Genomic DNA, 24,861 nt, shown 5'->3' with positions numbered 1-24,861 from the left:
CAGAGTTTATAAATTAAATCGTCAGGGTTTGTTTTTAAAATAGTAGCACCCATCATAATCTCACTCACTTGAAATTCGTAAGAATCATCCTATTTTGCCTGTTCTGTGCAGGCTTTAGTATTTCTCAGTTCATAAGGTCAGTTTCTGCTTCTCTCTGTATCTCTGTGTCTCTGTGAGTCTCTGTGTGTGTGTGTGTGTGTGTGTGTGTGTGTGTGTGTGTGTATGGATTATGGATCTATCTCCTAGCACTACTCCTTCCCAGGCTGTCTTCCAATGCAAAATTCTCTTGACTTAACCTCCCTAAGTGCTGAGATTACAAAAATGAGCCCTTATATCCAATGTTCTTGTTTTTCCACTCAGGAAAATTTGACGAATTAAAAACATTTTCATATATTCTTATACTTGGAGAATGTTCTGTCACCTCACAATAATTTCGATTGGATCATACTCAAAGATAGGTGAATCCCAAGGACACTACAGAGTATACATGGATAGAAATGCTATTTGGAAAATACCTAATGGCCCAAATTTCTATCTTTTTTTGTTTCCTCAGTTCTTTTCTGAAGTAGTAGTCACAAAAACCTAGATAAAATATAGGTCAAATGATTAAGTTTAATATAGGGAAACAAAAAATATCTTCAACTCAGTTTCCTTTCATCTTCTAAAGATGTGCATTGTATAAGTGGTGAGCTTGGGGATTTAGATGCACTTTATTGAGATCATTTCTTGTTAGGGGCAGAACTGACCAACAGGTGGTAAAGCTAACTCCTTAAGGATGCTACTACAGACACGGAGAAATTCTTCCCCGGTGCCCTACAATTCACGCAGCACCCAGCAAAGTCTTTTCATACTGCAGGGTGGCCAAGATGGATAGAGACTAACCAGAAACAGCATTCACTCCAACTAATTTGCTGTCTGTATACAAGGAAATACAATGACAGAATTCTGTATGGAAATCCTCTTGGTACTATCCACAGGCAAATAAGAAATACCTGTACAGAATATAGATTGAATGTCTGTCTGTCTGTCTGTCTGTCTGTCTCTCTCTCTCTCTCTCTCTCTCTCACACACACACACACACACACACACACACATAACATGCAGAGAGAGAAGTAAACATGGAACATGGTGCCTTCATTGTGGGAAACCTAGTACCCAGAATTTCTGTATTGTTTTCTAAGATATTGAGCCTATGTATTTTATTATAAGAACCAGAACCAACTGAGAAAAAGCTAAATTGCCTAGGTGTAAAAGTGAGTGTCTTTTTGAACCTGCAATCAATGTTTTTCAAAGCAATATTCTTCCATTTTTAATCATATGTACCAAACCACATTCTGTGCTTTTTTTTTCTTGATTTGGTATTGCTGTGTATAATGTAAACATAATTCAAAGAAAAATTCCAATACAGCAGGATACACAATAAAAGCTCCTTTCAATAACCTAGAAGTTACTATGAAACTACCAAAAGAACACTTGAGGAAAATTGAATGATTTCCTGCTTGTCAAAGTATCCACCTAAGTAAATATTAGCTATAGATTTCAAGAAGAAAACCAAAATCTATCCTATTAATCTTATGCTTTCTGTAAAGCTCTTTTGACACATGGATTTGATTATTTTAAATCATAAATTGGTTTAAAACATACATTACTTAAACCACATATAATTGAGATGAGCTTGATAATCGAGGTTGTTTTACCTAAGAACAAAAAAGTAAGACCTAGGTAAAGTGTTTTTATAATTTATAATCACATTGGAGTGCCGGGAAAAAATAATAAAAGAAAAAATAAATATTTTCAAACTAAACTATTCAATTGATATTATAGGTAAGGTAGCACATTTACCTAAAATTTTTATTTCATAGTGGATTCAATTTTAAAAATGATGGTTTTCTTGAAAGGAATAAGAACTACTTTGAGCCATAGGATGGGACCAAATCTAAATACAAATCTGTTTTCAGGAACTTCAGTATCACCAATAAGCTCTGTCATATTCATAAACTCCGATTTGCTGTTAAAAATATTTACCTATCCTCTAGAAAGTCTTACTACACTACTCATGCTGGGTTTGGTTGTTGTTTGTCAGTTGTGGGGCTTGAACTCAGGGCCTGGGCGCTGTCTGAGCTTTTCCCCTCAAGGCTAGGTAGGGCCTTACCACTTTGAGCCAATATGCCATTTCAGGCATTCTGGTGGTTAATTGGAGACTTTCCCACCCGGGCTGGCTTTGAACTGCAACCATCAGATCTCAGCCTCTGGAGTAGCTAGGATTACAGGTGTGAGCCTGTAGCCTTTTTCTTGGGTTTAGAGGGGTGGTCTATGATGCAAAGGTCGAGAAACATCAATTCCACCACTCACTCACTTTTCCTTTGCTTCTGCTTCCTTCCAAATGCTAATCTACACCCTTGGAGGATATTTATTAGAACATTTATTAGAAACGGAGGTTATCTGAGAACTTCTCTCCTGTGTCAGACCTCAACATTACTTAGGTTAAATTTGATCTTGGCAGTATTCTAGAAATGGCAAGTGCCGGTCATACAAGAGTCATTGGGGCCTTAAAAGCTATAAATCCTAGCGTGGTCATTTAGCCAACAAGGTTTTGTGAAATTCCAAGACATTCTACTAGAGGAGGTGGGGAGATTTCCTCTGCTGAGAACTCACGGTATCAGTGTCGACTATATCCCTTGCCATCTTCTGTGGCATCTTTCAAGAATCAGCTTCCTACTTTTTGAACAACTATATTCACCAGCGGAAACACCACATCAAGAATCATGCCAAACCTCAGACGCAGTGAGTTTCTGAGACTCAGTCCGGTAGATGCCGATGGGAACATCGCCGGTGGAGGAGCACAGCTTCTGGTAGAGCCTAGCGTAGGTCCTGATCCACAAGTCCTCTTCCGTGATCCTCATCTGTCATACACACGAACCATGCACACAATCAGTGTTCATGCACTAGCAGACCGCGGCTTGATTTCCACTCCCTTGAGGTAAATGTAATATGTTGAAATTCCAAAATAACCCGTCATACATGTTTGTTCGTGCATTAAACCTGCCTACTTAGTTTAGCCTGCATCAAGATCTCCTGGAAGTCTGGGCACATTCGAGAGATGTCAATTATTCCTCCCTTTGGGGCAATAAGACGTTAACCCCGGGGCACTATGAGTGGGCCACAGGAAACTGGCCCACATGGTGAAGGCCATGCGGATGGAGCCTTTTGTCAATGTTTTAATAAGTTGAGGCTGCTGTTGGCCACGTTCTCTGGTGCTACAAATAAAAACTGCAAGGACTTCGATATAGTAAAGAAAATAGGGCATCTCTGTGTTCCACTACATTCATATTGAAAGAGATGAGTATGCTGGGTGTGGTGGCAGATACCTATAACCCTGACTGAGTGGGAGAGACCCTGAGGATCAGAGTTTAAGACCACTCCCAGGAAGAGGTTTGTGAGACCCCTTTCAACAACAAAACATGGATATGGGGTGCATGCCAGTCATTCCACCTACTGTGGAAATTTTAAGTAGAATCCCGGACCAGGGAGGGGGGCGGGATTCAAAATTTACCAGAACAAAAGGAGCTAGAGGTGTGTCACAAGCAGCCGAGTGCCAGTCGGGCAAGGGTGAAGCTCTGAGTTCCAACTCAAATACCATCAGAGGGAGAAAGAGACCCACAGAAAAAGAGAGGGGCCTGAATGAGCACAAAGCTAGCAACCAGGAAACATGAGTTCGGGTCTACTTTTGCTACTTACAAATCCAGGATGTTCACAAACATTTGATTCAGTATATTTTGAAGCAGTTTTGTCTTCTTTAGTGCAGTGCCACTGAGCTGGCTCGTAGACCCAGACCCCTCCACAGACAAGGAGCTCAGAGTAAACTTAAGCAACAGTGAGACCCTCCCTTCTCAGAGAGACCAACAACACAGAACCTCAGGAAACAAGAAAAGCTAAACTCAACCATCGCTCTTTGACCACAGAGGGTGGAGGTCCCTGGTATGAACCTTTGAGTCTCCAATTGCCAGCTAAAAATGTATTTGTTACAGATGTTGGCTATGATGGCTATAAATAAAAAGATCTTTTACTCTGAAATTTCTTATGCCATGTAAAAGTGTCAGGTTTAAATTTTCAGACGCTCATTAGAAAAAAAAAAACATCAAATGATTAAAGGAGACAGAACCAAAGAACATGGTAGATGGTCAGGGAGGATGAACTTACAGAACAAAGAAAGCCGGATCCAGGAATAGTGTCCAGCCCCAGCAGAAGTCTGGTGATAGAAATCATGTAATCCTTCACAAACGACTGCACAGGAAGAAAAGAGACATGGAAGGTGACAGGCCTGAGAGGTGCAGGAGGGCTAGGAGTGGGAACATCTAGAGACTTCTGAGAGTTTAAGTCCCTTAACTAAGTCTCCAGGTATAGACGAAAAGAGGTATCTGCCTTATGAGCATCCCAAATAAATGCGCACAGTTAAATCAATCATAAGGAAATATAGGATTTAGAACTATCTCAACATGATTAACTTTTCTGTGTGCTTTTAGGCATGATGGAAACCTTTCAGATACAGGCCAAATTAGAACTAAAAAAATCTCTCATTGGAAATAAAAAGGTGAATTGAAAAAAGTTTTTAAATTTTGCCATGACATAGTTCAGCCGGTGTTTTATATGTCTTAGGATTATGTGCTCTTCTAGTAAAATATATTTCTGAACTTCATTTATTTCCTACATACTATTTTCCCAGCCAAGCTTCTGCACGCACACGCACACACACACACACACACACACACACACAATGGAATCTACCTCTTTGCCTAGAATAATGCAGTGTTTCTCCTATTGTAGTATTTGAAATCTAGAATAACTTTTATGGACAAAAAGATTACACTATTTGCAAGATATTACAGAAAGCATGAGTAAAAAAATAGCTTCATTCAAAAACTTTGAAATCTTAGTTTTAGTGTCATTCTGTACAGCTTCAGAACATAAGATGACATGCACAAAGGAAGAAGAGAACGGAAAATGGCTTTCCAAATCTACAAAATTCCATCTGTAATAACATTTTCATGAACCTTTCCTTCCTTCCTTCCTTCCTTCCTTCCTTCCTTCCTTCCTTCCTTCCTTCCTTCCTTCCTTCCTTCCTTCCTTCCTTCCCTCCCTCCTTCCTTCCTTCCTTCCTTCCTTCCTTCCTTCCTTCTTTCCTTCCTGCCTTCCTTCTCTCCTTCCTTCCTCCCTTCCTTCCTTTCCTCCCTCCCTCTTTCCCTCCTCTCTCTCTCCCCATCCCCCTTCTCCCTCTATGGCAGTGGTCCTGCACCTTGAATTCAGGGTCTAGTTATTGTCCCTGAGATTTGTCTTTCAATGCTCTCTACCTTTTGAGCCATACCTCTACTTCCAGGTTTTGGATGATTCAATGGAGATGTTTCAAAGACTTTCCTACTCAGGCTGGCTTTGAACATCCATCCTCAGATCTCAGCCTCCTGAATATTTAGGATTATAGGCCTGAGCCACCAGGACCCAGCTCTGGACTTCTCTGAATGTGCTAAGCTACTAAGCTAAAGGATAGGAGAGCCAATGGTTTCAAATAAGATCCAAGCATTTGTTTTCTGTCGCTATGAAATCTTCCATTTCAAACCGCCCCTCAACAAACTCTACCATGTCATGGTCTAAGTATGTGTGTGTGGTGATGGTGTTTGAGGTAGGAGCCGGCCTCCTGGAGTGCCCAGATAAAATGACTGGACACAGACATCTCAGAGTGCGCTCTCCCTTGAAGGGAGTGCACTGGCATTCATCTGCCTGGACAGATGGTTATTGGCTTTGCTAGGGAAGCGCATGGGCAAAATGCCTAAGGGCCGGCAGAAGAACTTGGCTGTCTGTGGATTGGGTTATTCAGCTGAGCAATTACAGAAGAGTGCATATAAACAGATAACAGAAAAAATAAGACAGATAATAGCATAGAATATGGGCAATGAAATGCTCAAGTGCTTAATTTGAGATTCAAGCTATAAAATAATTTAAAGCCCTTGAAGGTCTTTTTTTTTCTCTTTTTACTAGAAATACTTACAGATTGTCTGATGACTTGAATCAAAAAAGAAGGAAATATGGCAGTGATTCAGTGGTTGACAGAAACAATAAAAGATTGTATGTATATAGAAAACATTTTTATAAATCCCTTAGCTATGACAAAGTGTCAATCTTCACTAGGCACGGGGAACAAACTAAACGGCTTGCCATTGTAAATTCTTGTTCATATTCTTCCAAAGTAAGCAATAATTACCATCTGTTTAAAGGGTCCTTAGTTTGTCACTTTATTGGAAAAGCGTTATTTGTTTTCAAACTGGGGATGGAAATGTATTCTCTAAGTTCACTGTCTTTGTTTTTTTACATTAGCTGTGACATTCTTAGAGTAAGATGAAAACATGCCAAAATTGAATTACTCAAACTAGTTTTAAATTAATGGCTTAAAAGGTTACTATCATTCATTACTTATTTGTATGAAATATAAAATAAACAATTGGGAGAGAGAAAACAAAAAGGACGTTACTTACCTGGTAAAGAAGGGTATCCAACATACTGATGCTGAACACTCTTCCAGCAGCAAAAGGCAGGCGAAACATAAAGGCCAAGTTCGACCCTCTTTCTCGCTCTTTCTGTCCAGGGATTTGAGGTTGAAAACTTTTATGAGCATTCTATATTTTGTGTCTTTCTGCCTAGGTAAATTTTCTTGACATATATGAGAGAAATATACTTAGCTATAAATACTGTTTTTCCTTCACTTAAGAATTAAGTTTTAAATATCCTTTTCATTATAATAGACAACTTTTATTAATCAACTGAAGCACCAAGTCATTAGAAGATATGCCCTTTTATATATTAGAAATCTATTTATGACTGATATAGCAGTGAAATCAAAGAAACACAACAAAAGCAATTTAATAAATTTTTTAAAAACTAATGTAACAGGATGTAATCTGACTATTAGATTTGCCTGTAGAGTCTTCTTAGTGTCTCACAAACATTAAGCTTCATATCTTCCTCTAACTCAATAATGAACATCACCACTGTAAGCTTAACTTCATGTTTTACTGGGGTAAACATGAATAATCTTTTAAGTAGTAAATCAGTGTTAAAAATAAGGAACAAATTAATTCAAACACCTTTAATCCCCTTCCTTACCCAGAAATATAACAAGTTTCCAAATTCCATCATCCATCCATTCAATTATCTTACCACTGCTCCATTTTCTACATCCTACTGCATGACCTCTGATTGATGCTCAAATTTACACTCAACTTTCCAACCTGGGTTCTTTGTTACTCCAAGGCATTCTCCATTACAATGCCTGTTCGCTGATCTCACTGAAGTGTTGATAATGCCATTTTTTGTTCATGCATCCAAGCCCAGTTCAGTTTGTGCTATAATCACACTCTCCTAATATTTTTTAGAGGACATAGGATTATACAAATTCTTCATGGAAAAAAAAAAAAACACCTTCATGTTTGCAAGGCTGATACCCCTACTGGGTCTTGGGTGTCCAGTGTGTCTTTAATTGAGATTATCTCAGCTCAACCATTTTTCGGACAAATACATTTCTTTAATTATTTTATTATATTTAAGTAATTCTACAAAGGAGTTGTCATTTAGTTATCAAAGCAGTTTAGGAATAGAATTCATCTTGATCATTGTCTCCCCTTTTACTCTTCTCATTCATCCCTCCCCTCCTCTTCCCTTGCTCTAAAAATTTTATAAGATGGGAATTGAATTCTTGACTGAATTCTTGCCACCTTCTTCTCTTCATTTTTCTACCCAAACCAACCCTACTTCTCTCAAGTACCTGTTTCCTGGTGTGCACTATGTTTAAGTTTGACTTTGCCTTCACTTTATTTCACTTAACACATTTTTTTTCCAAGTCTGTCCATTTCTTTACAAATGGTACAAGAGCATTCTTTCTAATGGATGAGTAAAATTTCATTGTGTATATATACCACGTGTTGTTGATCCATTTGCTTCATTGAGGGGCCTCCTGGATAATACCATACCTTGGCTGTGGTGAATAGTGCTGCAATGAACATGGTAGTGCTGGTGGCTTTACTGTATCTTGGTTTGTAATCTTTGGGGTAAATGCCAAGGAGTGGAATTGTTGGATTATAGGATAGCTCTTTGTTTAATTTTTTGAGGCATACATTTTTTAAAACTGGTATTTATCCTCCAGTTAAAAAAGTTAACTAATATCTAGACTATTCTTTATTATCCACTGGCATTCACATGTATTACATTCAATCATGTTATATAACCCATTTACTATCACCAAAAATAAAAAGGTAAGATTTGGATTTGACTTTCAACGTTAATGGAAATGTCCGCGTATTTAAAACATAGATAAAACAAATAAAGGGTTGGATGTTGAGTTCTGGACTTGGGTCAAGTGTTGGCTTTTTGGCTCAAGACTGGCACTCAACCAATTGAGCCATCCCCACTTCCAGGTTTTTGGTGTTAAAGGAGATAAGAGTGTCATGACTTTTCTGCCCAGCTTAACTTTGAACAGTGATCATCAGATCAGTATACTAAGTATGTAGATGCCAGGCTACTAGAATTTCTTTTTAAAAACATATTTCTGGCTGGGTATTGGTGGCTCACACCTGTAATTATAGCTACTCAGGAGGCTGAGATAGGAAGGTCCCAGTTCAAAGACAGCCAACAAGTCTGAAGTGGAGCTGTGCCTCAAGTGGTAGATTACTGGCCTTGAGCACAAAACTCTGAGTTCAAGTTCAGGACCAGCACTAACAAATAAATCAAGTAATCTTATTTCTGTGCTGGAAATACTGCAAAGTTTCAGTAATGATTTTGTGGCTTCCTGATAATTATTTCTAAAATAGTTAAAAGAATTCAGAGATATTTAAATGACTAGATTTCAGATATTTTAATAGAATTGGTCTTCCCAGTCTTTTCTATTACGCTTGCTATCATAAATATGCATCTCTCTGAGAGAGAAAAATAAGTTGTTTCTGGCAGATATTTTGTGTCCAGCAATTTATGTCCATCCAACACCATATGGAAGGAGATGATGAAATGATTAAATGCAACAGAACAGTGTGGGAGGGAAACAAATCAGAAATTTAATTGGCACTGTATAATTTTTCTTTCTGGACATAATCACAATGTATTTTCCTAACTCAGCTGGTTTTTCTCTGAATCCATGCTGCTCAGCTTTCCTTTTAGTATTTGGGAAAAAATCCTATTCTAATTATACAAGTACCTTTCTTCTTATAAATCTATCTCAGCTTCCAGATAACTTGATTTCTCACTCAGTTCTCTGATTCTACTTTTTATAAGAGTATTTATTATCACCACCTTGATAAAAAGTCTCAGGTAAACTGTTTCATTGCAGCTCCTGTCATTAAATTGTAATTTTTCCTTAAGGCTTTATATTTATCCATCAGAATGCATAATCTTTAAACATATATATGCACATACACATACATATGTACTGTATATACATACATACACACACAAACACTTCCATATGTATGCATGGGTATAGCTTCCGTAACTTTATTGACTATCTTTGATAGGTTAGGACCTAATTAAGATAGGGTGTTTTTATTTGTATTTGTGTCACCCACCAAATTATAAATTCCATATGCTTTATAAAATTTTGTAGTTCATACTATTTAGTCAGGCATTTGGCTCAAACGGAGTGTGTAAATATATGTTCAGTTGAATTTTCACTTATGCTGTTCAAATCTTTATCTTTTTTTCATAATACATATGCTGAAAATAAGTAACTAATATTCTTACACTAATTCTCCTAGGAGAAGTCTAATAGTGGCTATACAAAATTTGCAGGCAACTTATACATGTGATAGTTTTGGGTTTTTTTGTGTGTGTGATTTCAACCTAACTGACATGAGAGAATTGACATCTCTTTTTTGACCTCTGTGCCTAGGTGCTGTCCCTGATCTTCTTGCTCAAGGCTAGCACTCTACCACTTAAGGCAGCACCATTTCCAGCTTTTTCTGAGTAGTTTATTAGAGATTAGAGTCTCAAGGACCTTCCTACCTGGGCTGGCTTCAAACCATGATCCTCAGATCACAGCCTCCTGAGTAGCTAGGATTGCAGGCGTGAGCCACCTACACCTGCCTGAGGATTCACATCTTGATTAGAACAATGCTATGATTAAATCCTAGGATTGAATTCACATCTAACACTAACGACCTGGATCTGGTAGAGACTGCACGGTTAAGAGGTGCGGCTCCCAACACTGATACCACGCTGCCATGAGCTATGTCCAGGCCAACGGCTACCCATGTGGGGGGCTTTGAAACTGCTGTCAGGACTCAAGGAGGCTCTGTACTTAGTGACTGCAGTGTGGTTATAGAGGGTCCATTAGTCAAGAAATGACGAGAACTACAGGGAAAGTAGAGGCAGGGTCCCCCAGCATGGGGACTTTTGTCCTTTTGTACAACTGCCAGCCAGGAAATTCCTAAAGCCTCACTTTTCACAACTTTCATTGAGGTTCGATTTTATAAGTATGATTCTATGAATCATAGAATAAATAAAGGAACTGAGCATTTTCCTTGAAGGTGAGAAGGGGTAGGCAGGCTTCCGCTCCTGCTCACGACTCAGTCATGTCTTCAGAATGTACAACAGGCCTGTCTTGAGGCTGCCCAGGGCCCTTCCCTGAGTCAACTTAGCACAAATCTGGTGTGGATGAAAGGTACTAATAACAAAGAGATTCTTATTACACAGGGAAGCCTAATAGATGTTTTTGAATATTTTTATTATCTTTAAGTAATTGTACAAAGGAGTTGCCATTCACCAAAGCCATTTATGAATACAGCATCTCTTGATGAATGATGCGCGTTCAACATTCTCACCCTTCCCTCCCACCCCACTTCTTCCCTTACTTGTCCTAATTTTGCCTTTTGGAAAAGCAGTTTCTGTGTATAATGAATCTTGATCTGTGTCATTGTTTCAACAACATCACCTGCCTTCGACCCGCCCCTTCCCTTGTATTTTTCAATTTTGTGGTATATACAGTGAATTCTTAGCTGCATCCTCTCCTCTATTCCATTCATTCTTCTACCCCTCTCCTTTTGGCCCCACCCTACAATCTTGCAAATACCCATTTCCTGGTACTTATTTTGTTGGGCTTTGACTTAGACTTTCTAAGGAATTATACTGTTCATGTTCTTCATAGAGTCTATTACACTTCAGTTAAATCATTTGTAGTCCCTTTCTTATCCTGTGATCAGCAATTCTACTGTAATCCAATGAGCCCAAATAAGGCCACACTAAAGCTACCAGCACAAACATGTTCATTGAAACATTATTTACCATAGTTATGATTTGGGTGCCCCTCAAGGGAATGTTTCAGAAAGTGTGGCATATATACACAATGGAACTTTACTCATCCATCAAAAGGAATGATATTGTACCTTTCAAAAGGGAATAAAAAGACTTGGAGAACATTATACATTAAGCAAAGTTAGCCAGACCCAGAGAAATACAATTTGCATGGTTTCACTAGTTTGTCGTAGCTAAAATATGCCTATAAATCCACAAAGCTAATGGAGTTTAAAGCTTAGAACCAGGAGCCAGGGACAAAGACTAAATATGCCACCCCAGTTATCCTACATTTTCATCACTTTGTTCCTTACATCAGGGTGTAATTATCATGATTGTAAGAGTAATTACAATCATCACTGGGGATGGATAGAGTTCAAAGCGATTTAACAGGAAGCTGTCTTGAAGAAACTGCTGTTTGTGCATAACAGGAATGAAAACTTGTGGTGGTGTTGTTTTTTTACAACTCATGAACATAAGAGAAACAAAATAGGCTTTTAAAGGGAAGTGAAAACTTACATTCTATTGTCTTCCTCTTCTATGTGCCTTTATTTCCACTTGCCTCCTGCTCTACCTAGCCATCACACTGTGCTTCTGCAGTTTTGTGGTGCCCATGTAGCTAGGGGTGAGGGGGTAAACACACTAGCTTTCAACTTTAGGAAACACAAAGAAGAAGGTGGTGATAATGGGAGGACCCAGGGAAAGCATCATAGAACATCATTCAGCATAAAGGCAGACGATGATGAAAGAAACAGCAGAAGAGAAGGTGAATGTTTCTAAAGGCCACAAGTCTGAATGTCAATATCAGATGTTGGCTGTGTAGCCCCTTCATGAGGACTCTAAAAGGAGGGCCTGGTGGGCACTTCCCTCTGGCTTATGGATTCTACCACATATCTACTCTGAGCTCTTTGTTTTTGTCATTGTGGTGAATTGTGGTGCATAACTCAATTTTTAAGAGTAGGCAAAGGTGTGTTACAAAGGCATGTTATAGCATGCATGCAATCCGAGAACTTGGGAAGTTGATGTAGAAAAATTATGAGTTCAAAGCCAGCCTAGATCTTTCACAATTCAACAACAACAAAAAGAATATGTAACTCCAATAACCACCCTCCATGGCAAAAGTCTGAATTCCATATTAATAAGTTATCTAAAAAAGAATTTCCCATGGGTTTAGAACATCAAACTCACTCATTGCAGTTCCACTTTGTCAAGTCTCCCTTCTTAATCATTTGAAAGTATGCTCAGTTGCTTCCTTTTTATTGGGGAAACAGGATGATATAACGGTGAGAACATGAGAATAAAGAATTTCCCTGAAGGCAAACAAAAAGGAAAAGTTCCAACTTTTGCCTTTCTGTGGGGCACTGACTTGCAGCTTTAAGGGGTGGTCCTAGCAGGGCCGCCCCTTCTCCAGCCCTGGGGCAGCATGGCTGTTAGCCCCACTTGCCTTCTGTGGGCCAGGAACCGGTAAGGTGGCTCTAACCAGCCCCGCCTCCTGCCTTGGACCGTGTGTGCCAAGATGGCGGTGGGTGATGAACCCAGAGGCGGTCCTGGGGGCCGTGACTTCCGCCTTAGGAGAAGTCCCATGGTGTCACCTGTGAAGGACAGCCTAACCAGCCTATCACCATGCCTGGCTAGCCGCTCCAAATCCCTCCCCTTCCTGCCATCATTACTGCTATATAAACCCAATCCCGGAATAAAGACGTTGGATGCTTGCTCAACTTCTCCCTGAATCGCCTGTGTGTCCTGTGTCCTGCCTTAAACAGAAGGGCTCGGGGGTGGGCATTTTTGTGGCTCTCACCTCTTCTGGGTTCTATCCTGTGGGGTAAGCTCCCACGCCTCTCCCGCAGGTCAGGGGAAGCGCATGGGCTGAGAACCCCAACATATTGGCGCCCGAATGTGCGGCTTACGAACACACGGCAAGCGTAGGCTTAGAAGCTACCGGCGAGCCCAGCAACCTTACCCTGGAGGTGTGAGTACCCCCATTAGAAATATGGAGCAGGGCTGGGGATATAGCCTAGTGGCAAGAGTGCCTGCCTCAGATACACGAGGCCCTAGGTTCGATTCCCCAGCACCACATATACAGAAAACAGCCAGAAGCGGCGCTGTGGCTCAAGTGGCAGAGTGCTAGCCTTGAGCAAAAAGAAGCCAGGGACAGTGCTCAGGCCCTGAGTCCAAGGCCCAACGACTGGCCAAAAAAAAAAAAAAAAAAAGAAATATGGGGCAGACGCAAAGTCAATGGAGCCACCAACTTTCAAAGTTTTGAGGTCCATGCTCCAAAATACCACATTGGACTTTTCAGACATTCAAGCCAAAAAGGCCTGGAAGACCTTAAAACATGCTGCACCCTGGGTGGAGACTGCTGGCCTTTTTAGCCTGGCTGCTCAGGAGAGGGGCAGCCCTACCGCTGACCAGCAGGAGAGGGGCTCAATGGCCCACTCCAATGGGCCCGCAGGGGGGTCCGGGCCGGGTTCCCCGGGTTCCTAGTTGAAAGCTGCAGTCCCTAGACATGCAGCAGACGAGCGGCAGCAGAAGTAGCGGCGGCGGTGGCGGCGGCGGCGGCAGCGCATGGAACACCAGTGCGGAGCACATCACATCCGAGCCGCCGGCACAGAGCAGGTGCTGCAGGGTCCGTGTGTCCAAGCTGCGGGCGGGAGGCCTGGCAAGGGGGCTCCGGCTGCCGGATGACAGCCCAGAGACGGCTTGGGGCGCTCGTGGGGTGGAGCGCAGAGCCGGCTGCTGAGGACTGGCAGTGGCAGCGGGCGCCGCTTTCCACTCTGCAGCGCAGGGGCTTCTCACCGTCTTTTGTGGACCCGCCCTTGCTTACTTTTACTCCTCCTGCTTCTGAGTCCTGGGAGGCATTTGCTGGGCTTACCTACTTAACATCTGTTGTTGGCTAATCTGCTTTGAAAGAGACAAAAAAGGCTTTTGGTTGTTGATGTTTGCTAAGTTGGAGATTCGGTTAAATTCTACTCGTTTGGCTAAATCCTAAACATTGGTTGGAGGTGGAGCCCCAGGTGATGGGCGTGCCAAATTCCTCAAGGCTGGGCAGGGGCTTGAAGGTGTTTGGCTGTGAGCCTGCTAAGGCTCTGACCACCTCCGCACCATCAAGCCGTGCCACATGTCTGTTCTGTTGGCGCCTTGTCTCCCATCTCCAAGACCTTCCCTGGTCATAGCATCCCGCTTCAGCTCCCCACTGGAGCTGAGCTGGTATTTCAAAATGTGGCCTCTTCATTTCCTTGCCAGATAATCTGTGAAAAATTTTGTTTCCTAAGAAAAGTTTTTTGTTTTCTAACTGACCACATGGTTCTAAAATATGGGCAAAATAATATCATTTTGCCACTAGAATTCCAGTAGACTTGAATGGCTAATTCAGAAAAAGAAAATTTTTCTAAGCATGCCCAAAGCTTGTGCACAACTGTCTGTATGTGTGTCTGTCTATTTGTCTGTGGGTAAAACATGTAAAATATGGCATCATGGTTTAAAAATTACTTGCCTTTTTAACTACTATTTTAACTTGCTTAAGTTTTATGTTAAACGGATCCTTGCAGCCTGTAGGTGGAGTTACAGTATCATCTGACTCCAAGAACAAAAAAAGAAAGAAAAACCCCAGGTTTTAAACCCAAACTGATTATGTTTGGGTGCAAGCAAATGTGTCTAACAAAAACTCCAAAAGATTCAAATATGCAGCATGTGGTATACAATGATGTAAAATCAGTGTGTTATTTTTATGCCTATCTATGCTAAAAGTCAAATGTACATCTGATTCTGACAATTCTTTGGTATAGACTAAGATTTTGCTTTTCCATTTTTCTCTCCTGTGCTCTCATAAACTCTTTAAGATCAAGGGATCAGAGTCATTTTATACAAAAGTGACTACTAACCTAAATTTTCCTGACCCAAAATTACTATTTTGCTTCATAGGATACAGGTCAACATATGTGCTAGCTGTGTGAACTGTGGACATGTATGCTAGCTGTGTGGACTGTGGCAGCCCGTGGCTACCGAAAGCTGCCTCCACGGTCTGCTCCCAAACTGCCCGGTATCACTGATTCCTTATTCTCTCTCTCATTCATAAAAAACTGCTCAGGGAATCTAGGAGTCCCATGAAGATTTTGACAGGCCCAGAGTGCTCCTGCTCTGGCTCTGCCCCACCCCCTTCCAAGATTAGAGTTGGGTTCATAACAGTCCTATCATAACAGAGTTACTTCAGGTTAAAAACATCAGAGTTATGTTTGGTGGCCACAGGGTTGGGGTAGTATTGGTCTTCCCCATCCATGTCTCAGAAACTGTCATGCCTGCCGCAGAGAGCAGACTTGGTTGACCTTTGGTCTATGTGGATTTTGTGACTAGAAAAATCCTTTTAAAGTTGTCACCCTGCTTAAACCAGTAGGGCATCAGCCTACAAAATCCAGAGTACTCAGAGCAAGAAACCAGGGAATACTGGGAGATTTCAAATGTCTTTAACCCGTCTGTGTAGAATTTTTCAGGCCACCCAGCAGGAGGTGTGACAATCTATCCAGAGGATTCTGAGAGATGCCACTACAGCCTCACCCAGATACAACCCATCTCTCCTGCCCGCCTCCATCACACATGACTAGTGAAGCCTGCTGATCCAGGATGGAAGACATAGCCACTGCTGAAGCTGAGACTTTTATATTATCCTGACCCTTTGCCATCTCAATTGTTATTCATTTGTGTTCTCTTCCACCTTCCAATAAGGTTAAATGATATGATTGATGGCACATGGATCTCATTCAGTATGCTGTTCTCTAAATATTATGGCAGAACTCTGAAAAGAATTTGTTGGTCAATTCTCAACAAGTTACAGGTAAAGCTCTATTCCTATTGTTCTCCTTGTTGCTTTAATTGAAAACAAAAAGCGCTTTTATGGCTAAAACTCCTCAGATTGCAGTTCGAAGCCAGCCCAGGCAGAAAATCTCTCTAAAACTCCATCTCCCAATTAACCAGCAAAGAGCCAGGCTGGAAGCTTGGCTCAAGAGAACGAGCAAAATGCTGAAAGCGGCACCGTGGCTCAAGTGGTAGAGCACTAGCCTCAAGCTGAAGTACTCAGGGACAGTGTGCAGGCCCTGAGTTCAAACCCTGTGAATGCCAATGGGGGCAAGCCATCCCAGCAACAAGCACCTAGACCCCTGGGACTCAGCCATTCCAGGGAACAAGGATCATGGAGAGGAGTAAGAGGAGAATGATGTCACATCCTAAATGGAGACACCTTGTCTCACCCTTTCAAAATTAATCAGAGCCGAGAGATCAAGAGGAATAGTTGCTTACCCACCCAATGCACATACCTGTCCATTTTCCTTTTCCTGCTATTTGTGTATATATATATATATTGGCCTCTGACTGGTTACTCCCAACCGGTCCACTATCCCTAAACACTTCCTTCCTGCCCCCAGTCCAGTTATCCTTCCTTCTTTGTAATGGACCACAATTGGGTTTATGCTCCAAATGGAACTTTCCTGGCTTGTGCCCAGGGTAGTTCTCCCATGTCATTCATGTTAACTGGTCCTGTGAACTTGTCAGCCTTTTGCCTGACCTCTTCAAAAGTCTCTTTTAACAGGATAACATCCCTCACTGAGGTTGCCACCTGGGAACTTACAGTTCAAAGCTATCCTCTTACTACACTGCTGTGCCCAGCGCAGATCTGGACCCTAAAGACCCCAGCCCCAGGGACTCCTTGATGTGCCCAAGCTGCTGGAGGTAGCCAGAAGACCATGACACCCTCTGGCCCTGATAACCATCCTCATGGAAATGATGAGGACTTCTACCAACCAAACTGGATGGTACCAGGCCAAATGATGAATCAGGGACCCCTGACTACTTTGCCCCTTTTCAGCAGGAAGTAGTTCCAGAAAAGATAACCTCCGCCCATACTCCCAGCCTGGTGCCTCTCCTCTGTTATTAATTAAAACAAAGTTGGGGGGTGGGGCAGCCCCCATGACCAGTTAAGGACAACTATGTTTAAATTAAATATTTTAAATCTCTCCAAAGACCAACCTCTGTCAGCTTTTCAGAGGCATTGGTCAAACCAGACACCTTATTTAAAGGTGGAAGTCCGTTGGAAGGACCCTCTCACCAGAGCATGGCGAGGTCCAGACCCACTTATCAGTGTGGGAAGGGGCTTTGCATGTGTCTTCCCGATTTGGGAACCCATCCCAATTTGGATACCAGCTAGAAACTTAAAGTATTGTTCATCAGAATAACCACCCAAGAGCACTCGCTCTTGAGGAATGTCTTCTCCTTGTTCTCTCTAGGAAAAAACAAAGACCATGGTGGATTTCTTCCTGTTCCTCCATAGACATACGGGAAGCCTGCCTGAGTGCATCGGTGGTGGATGACATCGGAGGCAGCCAGCCTCCCTTCCTCCCAGTGCCCGGCCCTGCTTGCTTCCTGGACTCTGCCTTGGCGTCTTTCCCAGCGCAATGTTTTGCTGTGGCGATATTGCCAGCAGCTTTCCAAACGAACTGGAATAGAGTATTACACTGTTGCTTCCCTTTTGCCTTTCTCCTGCTGCTGAGCTTAGGGGTCCTGTTGGAGGGAAATAGGCATTGAAGGTTTGGCACCTTGCTTCAATGCTTATGATAAAATGTTTACTAACCACCTGCATTAAGTTACCAGCACCTTGGCTGCCGTGGACCTCCAGAGTCGCCAGAGCCTGAACCTGCTTCTCCCTCACTGCCAGAGAAGGGGAATGCTGCCTGTGTTACCTTGAGTGGTGCAGAAACAGACTAAAAACTCCTATTTTCCCTGGACTGAGCCAGATGGGTGGCTCCTTCACCTACTCCCTTTTGTGAGAGAGGCCCCCCATTTGCCTTATGTTTACATTGCCTCCTGTTAGGACAAATAAGTCTCCCATATTTCTTAAACAGGTGCATTCTCGAGTAAGACGCCTCCTGCTACTTAAAAACAGAAGGAAGAGATGTGGGGCACTGGCTTGCAGCTTTAAGAGGCGGTCCTAGCAGGCCCACCTCTTCTCCAGCCCTGGGGCAGCGTGGCTGTTAGCCCTGCTTGCCTTCTGTGGGCCAGGAACTGGTAAGGCGGCTCTAACCAGACCCGCCTCCCACCTCGGACAGCGTGTGCCAAGATGGCGGTGGGTGATGAACCCAGAGGCAGTCCTGGGGGCTATGACTTCCGCCCTTAGGGGAAGTCCCATGGTGTCACCTGTGAAGGACAGCCTAACCAGCCTATCGCCATGCCTGGCTAGCCACTTCAAATCCCTCCCCTTCCTGCTGTCATTACTGCTATATAAACCCAATCCTGGAATAAAGACGTTGGACATTTGCTCGACTTCTCCCCGAATCACCTGTGTGTCCTGTGTCCTGCCTTAAATGTAAGGGGGGCTCGGGGTGGGCGTTTTCGCGGCTCTCACCTCTTCTCGGTTCTACCCCATGGGGTATGCTCCCGCGCCTCTTCCGCGGGTCAGATGAAGCGCATGGGCCGAGAATCCTGACACCTTTCCTCTACAGCATTTTGTTAATAAAACTTTCAACTACAAGTCCTTTTCCTTTCAGATAGATGAGTATCTTTTGAAGGATTTGAATAATACTCTAGCTAACTTTACAATTTAACATGTTTTTCTTGGGTCCTTGAATATACCTCTTCAACTTTTTGAAATATCTTTCTCTGTCTCTATGGAGGTTTAGCCCAACGCCTGGTTCCACATTTATTCCTAAAGTAGGCTAAGGTCTGAATATAACTAACTAGTCTTCTATTCCTGAAACAAGAAGTTGAGGAGGGCCTCCAGAATTCACTCAAGGATGCTTTGAAAGTGGCTTTCTATGGATGCACGTAAGTAAAACAAGCCAGTTACTCAAGTCGGTGAGACCTTTTGACCTCAGAAGCTCAAATTCTAACATACAGAATATGTTAATCTCCTTAGAAATGAAACATGTATGACTTATGAAGAGGCACGCCTCTCAAAAAGTCCTAAATTTCTCACTTGCAGTCAACTAGAAACTTTTCTCTCCCTTTCTAGAAGTTCTCTGGCTACCCTACCAACCAGTTGGCAAAAGCAGATGTGAGCTGTCTGCTCCTGACTGCCCTGTTAACCAACTATTGGATACATCTTTCCTTTTTAGAACTCAGTGCCATAGCATGGGGTTTAATGGACATTAGGCAGAGCCTTTGCTCAGTCTCATTCATTCTTGTCGCAAAGATGTAAGTTTTGCTTTATTTCACTGTTGCTATGTAAGTGACTGCACATATATAATTTCCTTGTAATTCATTGACATGGGTACCACTGAGTCTGCTCTTGCCACCATCTCTTTAAATCCAGTTTACTCTTAATTCCGATACAACTCTTCTGTATTTGCAAAGGTAGCATTTCTAGATTGGCAGTAGAGTTCAGTTTGGGTGTTTGTTTCATTTAATTTTTTTTCCCTCAGTCATAGAGCTTGAACTCATGTTCTAGGCACTGTCCCTGAGCTTTTTTGCTCAAGGTTAGTGCTACACCACTTGAGCCACAACTCTACTTCTGGGGTTTCTGGTGGTTGATTGGAGAAAAGCATCTTATGCATTGTCCTAGCCAGGCTGGCTTCAAACTGTGATCCTCAGATCCCAGCCTCCTGAGTAGCTAGGATTATCGATGTGAGCCACCAGTGCCCGGCTCAGAGGTCAGTTTTAATTAAGCTACAATAACCAATAACAATAATGCTTCATTTTATTATTTCCCCTATATGCAATAAACATGCACATAATTATATAGTCACAAACATTCATAGTCATGGAAAATAACACCCACAAGTATGACCTTGATACATCTACTGACCCAGCATGAATATCAGATGATATTAGTGACGATATCAGTGCATAGAATGCATGCTTTTCAGACAATTTATTCAAATACTAATTATATGTCAAATAGTTGGCTGTCTGGCATGTACAATATGCTGTAATTTTACAATGACATTGTTATACTTCTACTGTTTATAGATGTGAATCCTAGCTCTGCATACCTGGAGATGATTTAGCCAGATTTTGTTACCGAGAAGTAATGGAGAATGGGGCTAACCCAACGTCGAATTCGGCCTTCTCCACTAGACAATCCTACCTCACTCCTCATGACAGGAGCCAGACTTCGTTGTGTCAGACACATTCAACTGGATCCCTCATAATCAGGCTGATGGTGGAGGCTGGGCCGTTCGCTTCTGCTTTCTACCACTTGTCTGGCTCGAATATTCACGGTCCCGCTTCCCACCTGCATTGATTTCATAGATGTGCAATGTCCAAATAGTTTATCTTTTTCTGTATCACCAGGTGATTTCCCTAAGCCTGTATAAGTGTGTGGTTAGGAAGGGCTAACATGGCAAGTGAGACCAGCTTTGAAGAAGGAAATCAACAAGAGTGAAAAGAAGCAAACCTAACTGTACATCTCCCAGAAATTAGGACAAAAATCTATAAAACTGGAGGCTGACACTAAGAACTGACTCCTGTTTGACTTTATTTGACTTTCATTTTCTCAAAATAATTAGATGGTGTATGCATTCTTTCATTATCACCAGTTTGTTAATGAGCCAGAGAGTTTCAGGCCTCAGTCTCTTCTAGCCTAAGCCCCGGTGTGATATGCTAGAACTATGCATGTAGGTAAACTAATCAATGCCAACAAGAACCTGACAGAAATCGTGATCATAGTCCCAGAGACCTGCAGAACTCAAGAGTGTCTCCTGACGAGGCGGTTAGGATCAGGATTTGCATCCTTTGTCCAGAAACCTCCAGCTGTGAGAAGGTACCACCTCTGCCATCACTCACCTCTAGTGCTAAACACCCCAGTGGGTTTCCCCATGAGATTCCCCTTAGGATGAGTGCTCAGCATCTTCTGAGCATCCAGCTAGCACATCCCAATGAAGTCTTTCCTCTACCCCAGCCGGGCCTTTCACCTAATCGGCTTTCTGTCATGTAGGGAGCAGCCAAGCCTTTCAGACAGTAATCAAAATAAAACTATCATGTGAAATAAAGCTAATCAAAATGTGCACCATTCTCTCTGTCTCCTGTGGTTAGGAGCAGATGTACAGCCTTACTTGTACAAAGTTGAGTCTTTTTTTCTCATGTGTGCATCTCGTTGTCCCCATTTGCTAGCCTCACATAAGTGCTGGGAATAGAAACCACTTGGCCCGGATACTGAGGCCAGACATCAAAGCTCCCTCTTCATCAGCTATAACTGGCAACCCTCATCACTTTCTAAAACCCATCAAGTCCTTGGCTTGAAATGCTGTTGTTAAACCAACTTTCTAATCATTAATATCTTTTACCGTTATTTCTTTCCTGACTTTCCCTCAAGCCCTGTCAATTATCATGTTGGAAGTTAGCTTTCAACAAAGCGCTGCATCGCTTTTGAGATCCTCAAGATTTTTTTTCTTTTCTTTTTTTTTTTTTTGCCAGTCCTGGGGCTTGGACTCAGGGCCTGAGCACTGTCCCTGGCTTCTTCTTGCTCAAGGCTAGCACTCTGCCACTTGAGCCACAGCACCACTTCTGGCCATTTTCTGTATATGTGGTGCTGGGGAATCGAACCCAGGGCCTCCTGTATACGAGGCAAGCACTCTTGCCACTAGGCCATATCCCCAGCCCCCCTCAAGATTTTTTGGAAACCACAAAATTATATAAACACAGACCTCAAGAGGGAAAAAAAGTCCCTTGTATTTATTTCTGCTGTACTTCCTTCAGAAACTATGTTGTAATTACTAGTGATAAAACAAAATATTCCTTCCATTTTTATTTGTAACACAAATGGAGTCAAATGTTTTGATTCACTGTTTCCAAGGCAGATCTCAAATAGTGTCATTCCTTAGTCGAAATCAAAGTTCAGCAAAATCAAAACACTCGGAAGTGGGTATGGGAAAGGGGTGGGGTGGAGTTGGGCCAAGAGGAAAGAGAAATAATGAATGAAGAAGAGGGGAGAAATGCAAGCAACAATTCAATGGATACTATAGGAAATGAAGAAGAATGAGGGAGGAGGTGGGTGGGTAGGAGAAGGATGGATGAGATGTTGTAAGAGGTAACAATGACCAAGCTCTAATCATAAGCTACTTTGTTCAGTGGCAACTCCTTTGTACAACTACCAAAAAAATAATAAAAGCGATAACAATAATAGGGTTTGATTCTCCAGAGAGGAATTTGAATCAGTGTACTTATTGTTACTATGTCTTAGCATTTAGTTGCATATACAGATATTTTTAATTGTTCATTGAACGAAAACAGTTCATTCCAACTTCTCTAATGAGGGTCTTACCTTTTCCAGTTTTGAGAGAGCAAGGGAATAACAGTCTTTGGCTCTGAATTGCATGAATCTCATGTTGGCCGGGTGAGTAAGCTCAGTGATGATACTGAGACTAGAAAACAACCTAGATTCAGGAGAAAAACAGGTCGCGTTATACAAAAAAAAATCCAGTATGGCACTCAATGATTTCTAAGCTGAGGCCTAAAAGTAATACCTAATTACAAGTGCCACACAATGTACACTATGAGGAAAATAATACACTGTACCCAAAGGATATTTTTACCACCATTTTACCAACTCCTGAGGAGTTGGAATTACAGGCACAAGCCATTGTGCCTGGTCTAATTCATTCAATTTTTAAATATCAAAGGTTGCTACCATGAACTTCTAAGATGAAATAATTCCAGTGAAATTTCACCCTCAATGTGTTAGAGTCAAAGTCAGTGCATCAGTAGCTCTGTTACTGAGAATTTCTGTGCGTTCAAGGCTCCTGTTGGGCCGCTTCTCTACATCCACACACAGGAATTTTTTCACCCGTGGGCAAAAGGGTAGGATATTACCTACCACCTTTATAAATGCCGATGCTGATCCGATCGATGCAGAGTTGGACACTTTTCCACATTCAAATCATTTAGGATTTTCTGCAGCAGCTACTTCCTCAGCCAACAGGCCTGGTTTCCACACAATATGCCGTTCAACTATGTTGAACTAAGTGGCAGTCACTTCAATTCTTGCTATTAGATGGAACCTCTCTCTTGAGCTCAGAGCTGGGCACTGGCTGAACATCCACTAGACATAAACAAATCAGCTCTGGAGTGCCAACAGGCACTCTGTGCCTGAAGGTGGCATGTGACACGATGTAAGGGAATGTGCTAGCTTTTAGAAGGGAGCCCTGGCCCTGAACCCTGGCACTACAGGCCAGTTTGGACCTGGTCAGGTCGCTTAGTGCTGATGAGTTCTAGGACAGCTTGCTCCTGTCAGGCCAAGTAGACCTGCTACCCTTGAGCTCCTGCAAGATGGGTCTCCCAAGCCCAGGGCTCAACCTTCCCTGACCACCTGCCTGTCCGTCCTTACCTCCTGACTCTGTCACCCTTCAATGATTCTTAAGAACCATGTTGTCCTTCAGGATTTGACTGCTGGGAAGAAAACTCAGATGACCCAAATGAAGTCACAAATTAGGAATATCTACCAACATGTTCCTTGCTGGGGAGGGGTTGTATGTTAAAAATCAAGCCTGTTTATATAATATCAGTGCTGTCTCTTTATGGAATTTAAGTAGGTATTTGGCTTTGCCATAAGGCTGTGTGTGTGTGTGTGTGTGTGTGTATGTGTAGTTCATATCAGTTTTAATGCAGATGAATCAAAGAAATTTGAGTGACGCCTATTTTTTATTGGAATAATTTCTGCAGTTAAAATTAGATTGTACAACAAAAGTTATATGGGCACCTGATATGTCTGTAGTACAATGATGAACCTAAATCACTTGTGTTGTTTTAAGTGAAGAAATTCAGTATTTTAGCTAAGTCTGCCACCTAGTGAAATTTTAGATTTCAGTAATACTTGGAAATAAAAAAATTACAGTGTCTTTTTTTCTATATGGCAATACTTACATTCAATTGCAAAATTTTATATTTGTTTACCTAATACACTTAATTACGTGTCTTCTAAATTATAATACTTAAAAATCTATTTATGGACCTTAAAAGTAGCTAAATATATTTTGAATATGGAATAAGAAATAAAAGTAATGATATAGTACCCCCCCCAGGTGCTAAAGTCATAATACATAAAACAATATATTTGGCTCTATTTAAAACTTTTTTCTCCATTTATTTTATCTCCTGATTAAGTATGACTGTTGGGATGCAAACTATATATATGAATCGATATGCTTACATATATATGAAATCATTCTCTGTGTGAGCTATTTAGGAATAAGTATTTAGGAATATGAATCAGGGAATATCTCCGTTGGGGGAAGTCAAGTGGCAGAGGAGATGCCCTTGAAGAGGATATTGGGGCTCTTTCCTCCTCTTCAGTTTCCCAGACTGTACAACGACAGCAGCTCTCTTTAGTCCTGGAATGATGTTCTGCCTTCCACTGACCCAGGACAGACAGCCATGTGACCATCGACTAAAACCTTGGAATCATGAGTCAAAATAAAACTTTTCTGTGTTAAGTTATTTCTCTGGGGGTATTTTGTCCCTATGATGGAAAGCTAGCATAATTATTACTCATACTTCAGAGGTTATCAAGAGAACTGAAACTACTCAACAGTGGGGTGTGTGTGTGTGTGTGTGTGTGTGTGT

At 41.8% G+C, this 24,861-nt stretch overlaps 1 protein-coding gene across 6 annotated transcripts in view; it reads right to left on the bottom strand.

The window, feature by feature from the left end:
- Positions 1-24,861, bottom strand: part of Kcnt2 (potassium sodium-activated channel subfamily T member 2) — a 274,397-nt gene that overhangs the window by 19,060 nt on the left and 230,476 nt on the right. For all 6 annotated transcript variants that reach the window (XM_048357403.1, XM_048357404.1, XM_048357406.1 and 3 more), the window contains 4 exons: positions 22,565-22,676; positions 6,525-6,626; positions 4,201-4,284; positions 2,775-2,903 (listed from right to left, as the gene is read on the bottom strand). In XM_048357403.1, coding sequence (XP_048213360.1) covers positions 2,775-2,903; positions 4,201-4,284; positions 6,525-6,626; positions 22,565-22,676 — 427 coding nt within the window. The remainder of the gene's footprint in view (positions 1-2,774; positions 2,904-4,200; positions 4,285-6,524; positions 6,627-22,564; positions 22,677-24,861) is intronic.

The sequence above is a fragment of the Perognathus longimembris genome, chromosome 11, assembly GCF_023159225.1.
Source record: "Perognathus longimembris pacificus isolate PPM17 chromosome 11, ASM2315922v1, whole genome shotgun sequence".
Classification (NCBI taxonomy): Eukaryota; Metazoa; Chordata; class Mammalia; order Rodentia; family Heteromyidae; genus Perognathus; species Perognathus longimembris.
This window is presented reverse-complemented; position numbering and strand designations above follow the sequence as displayed.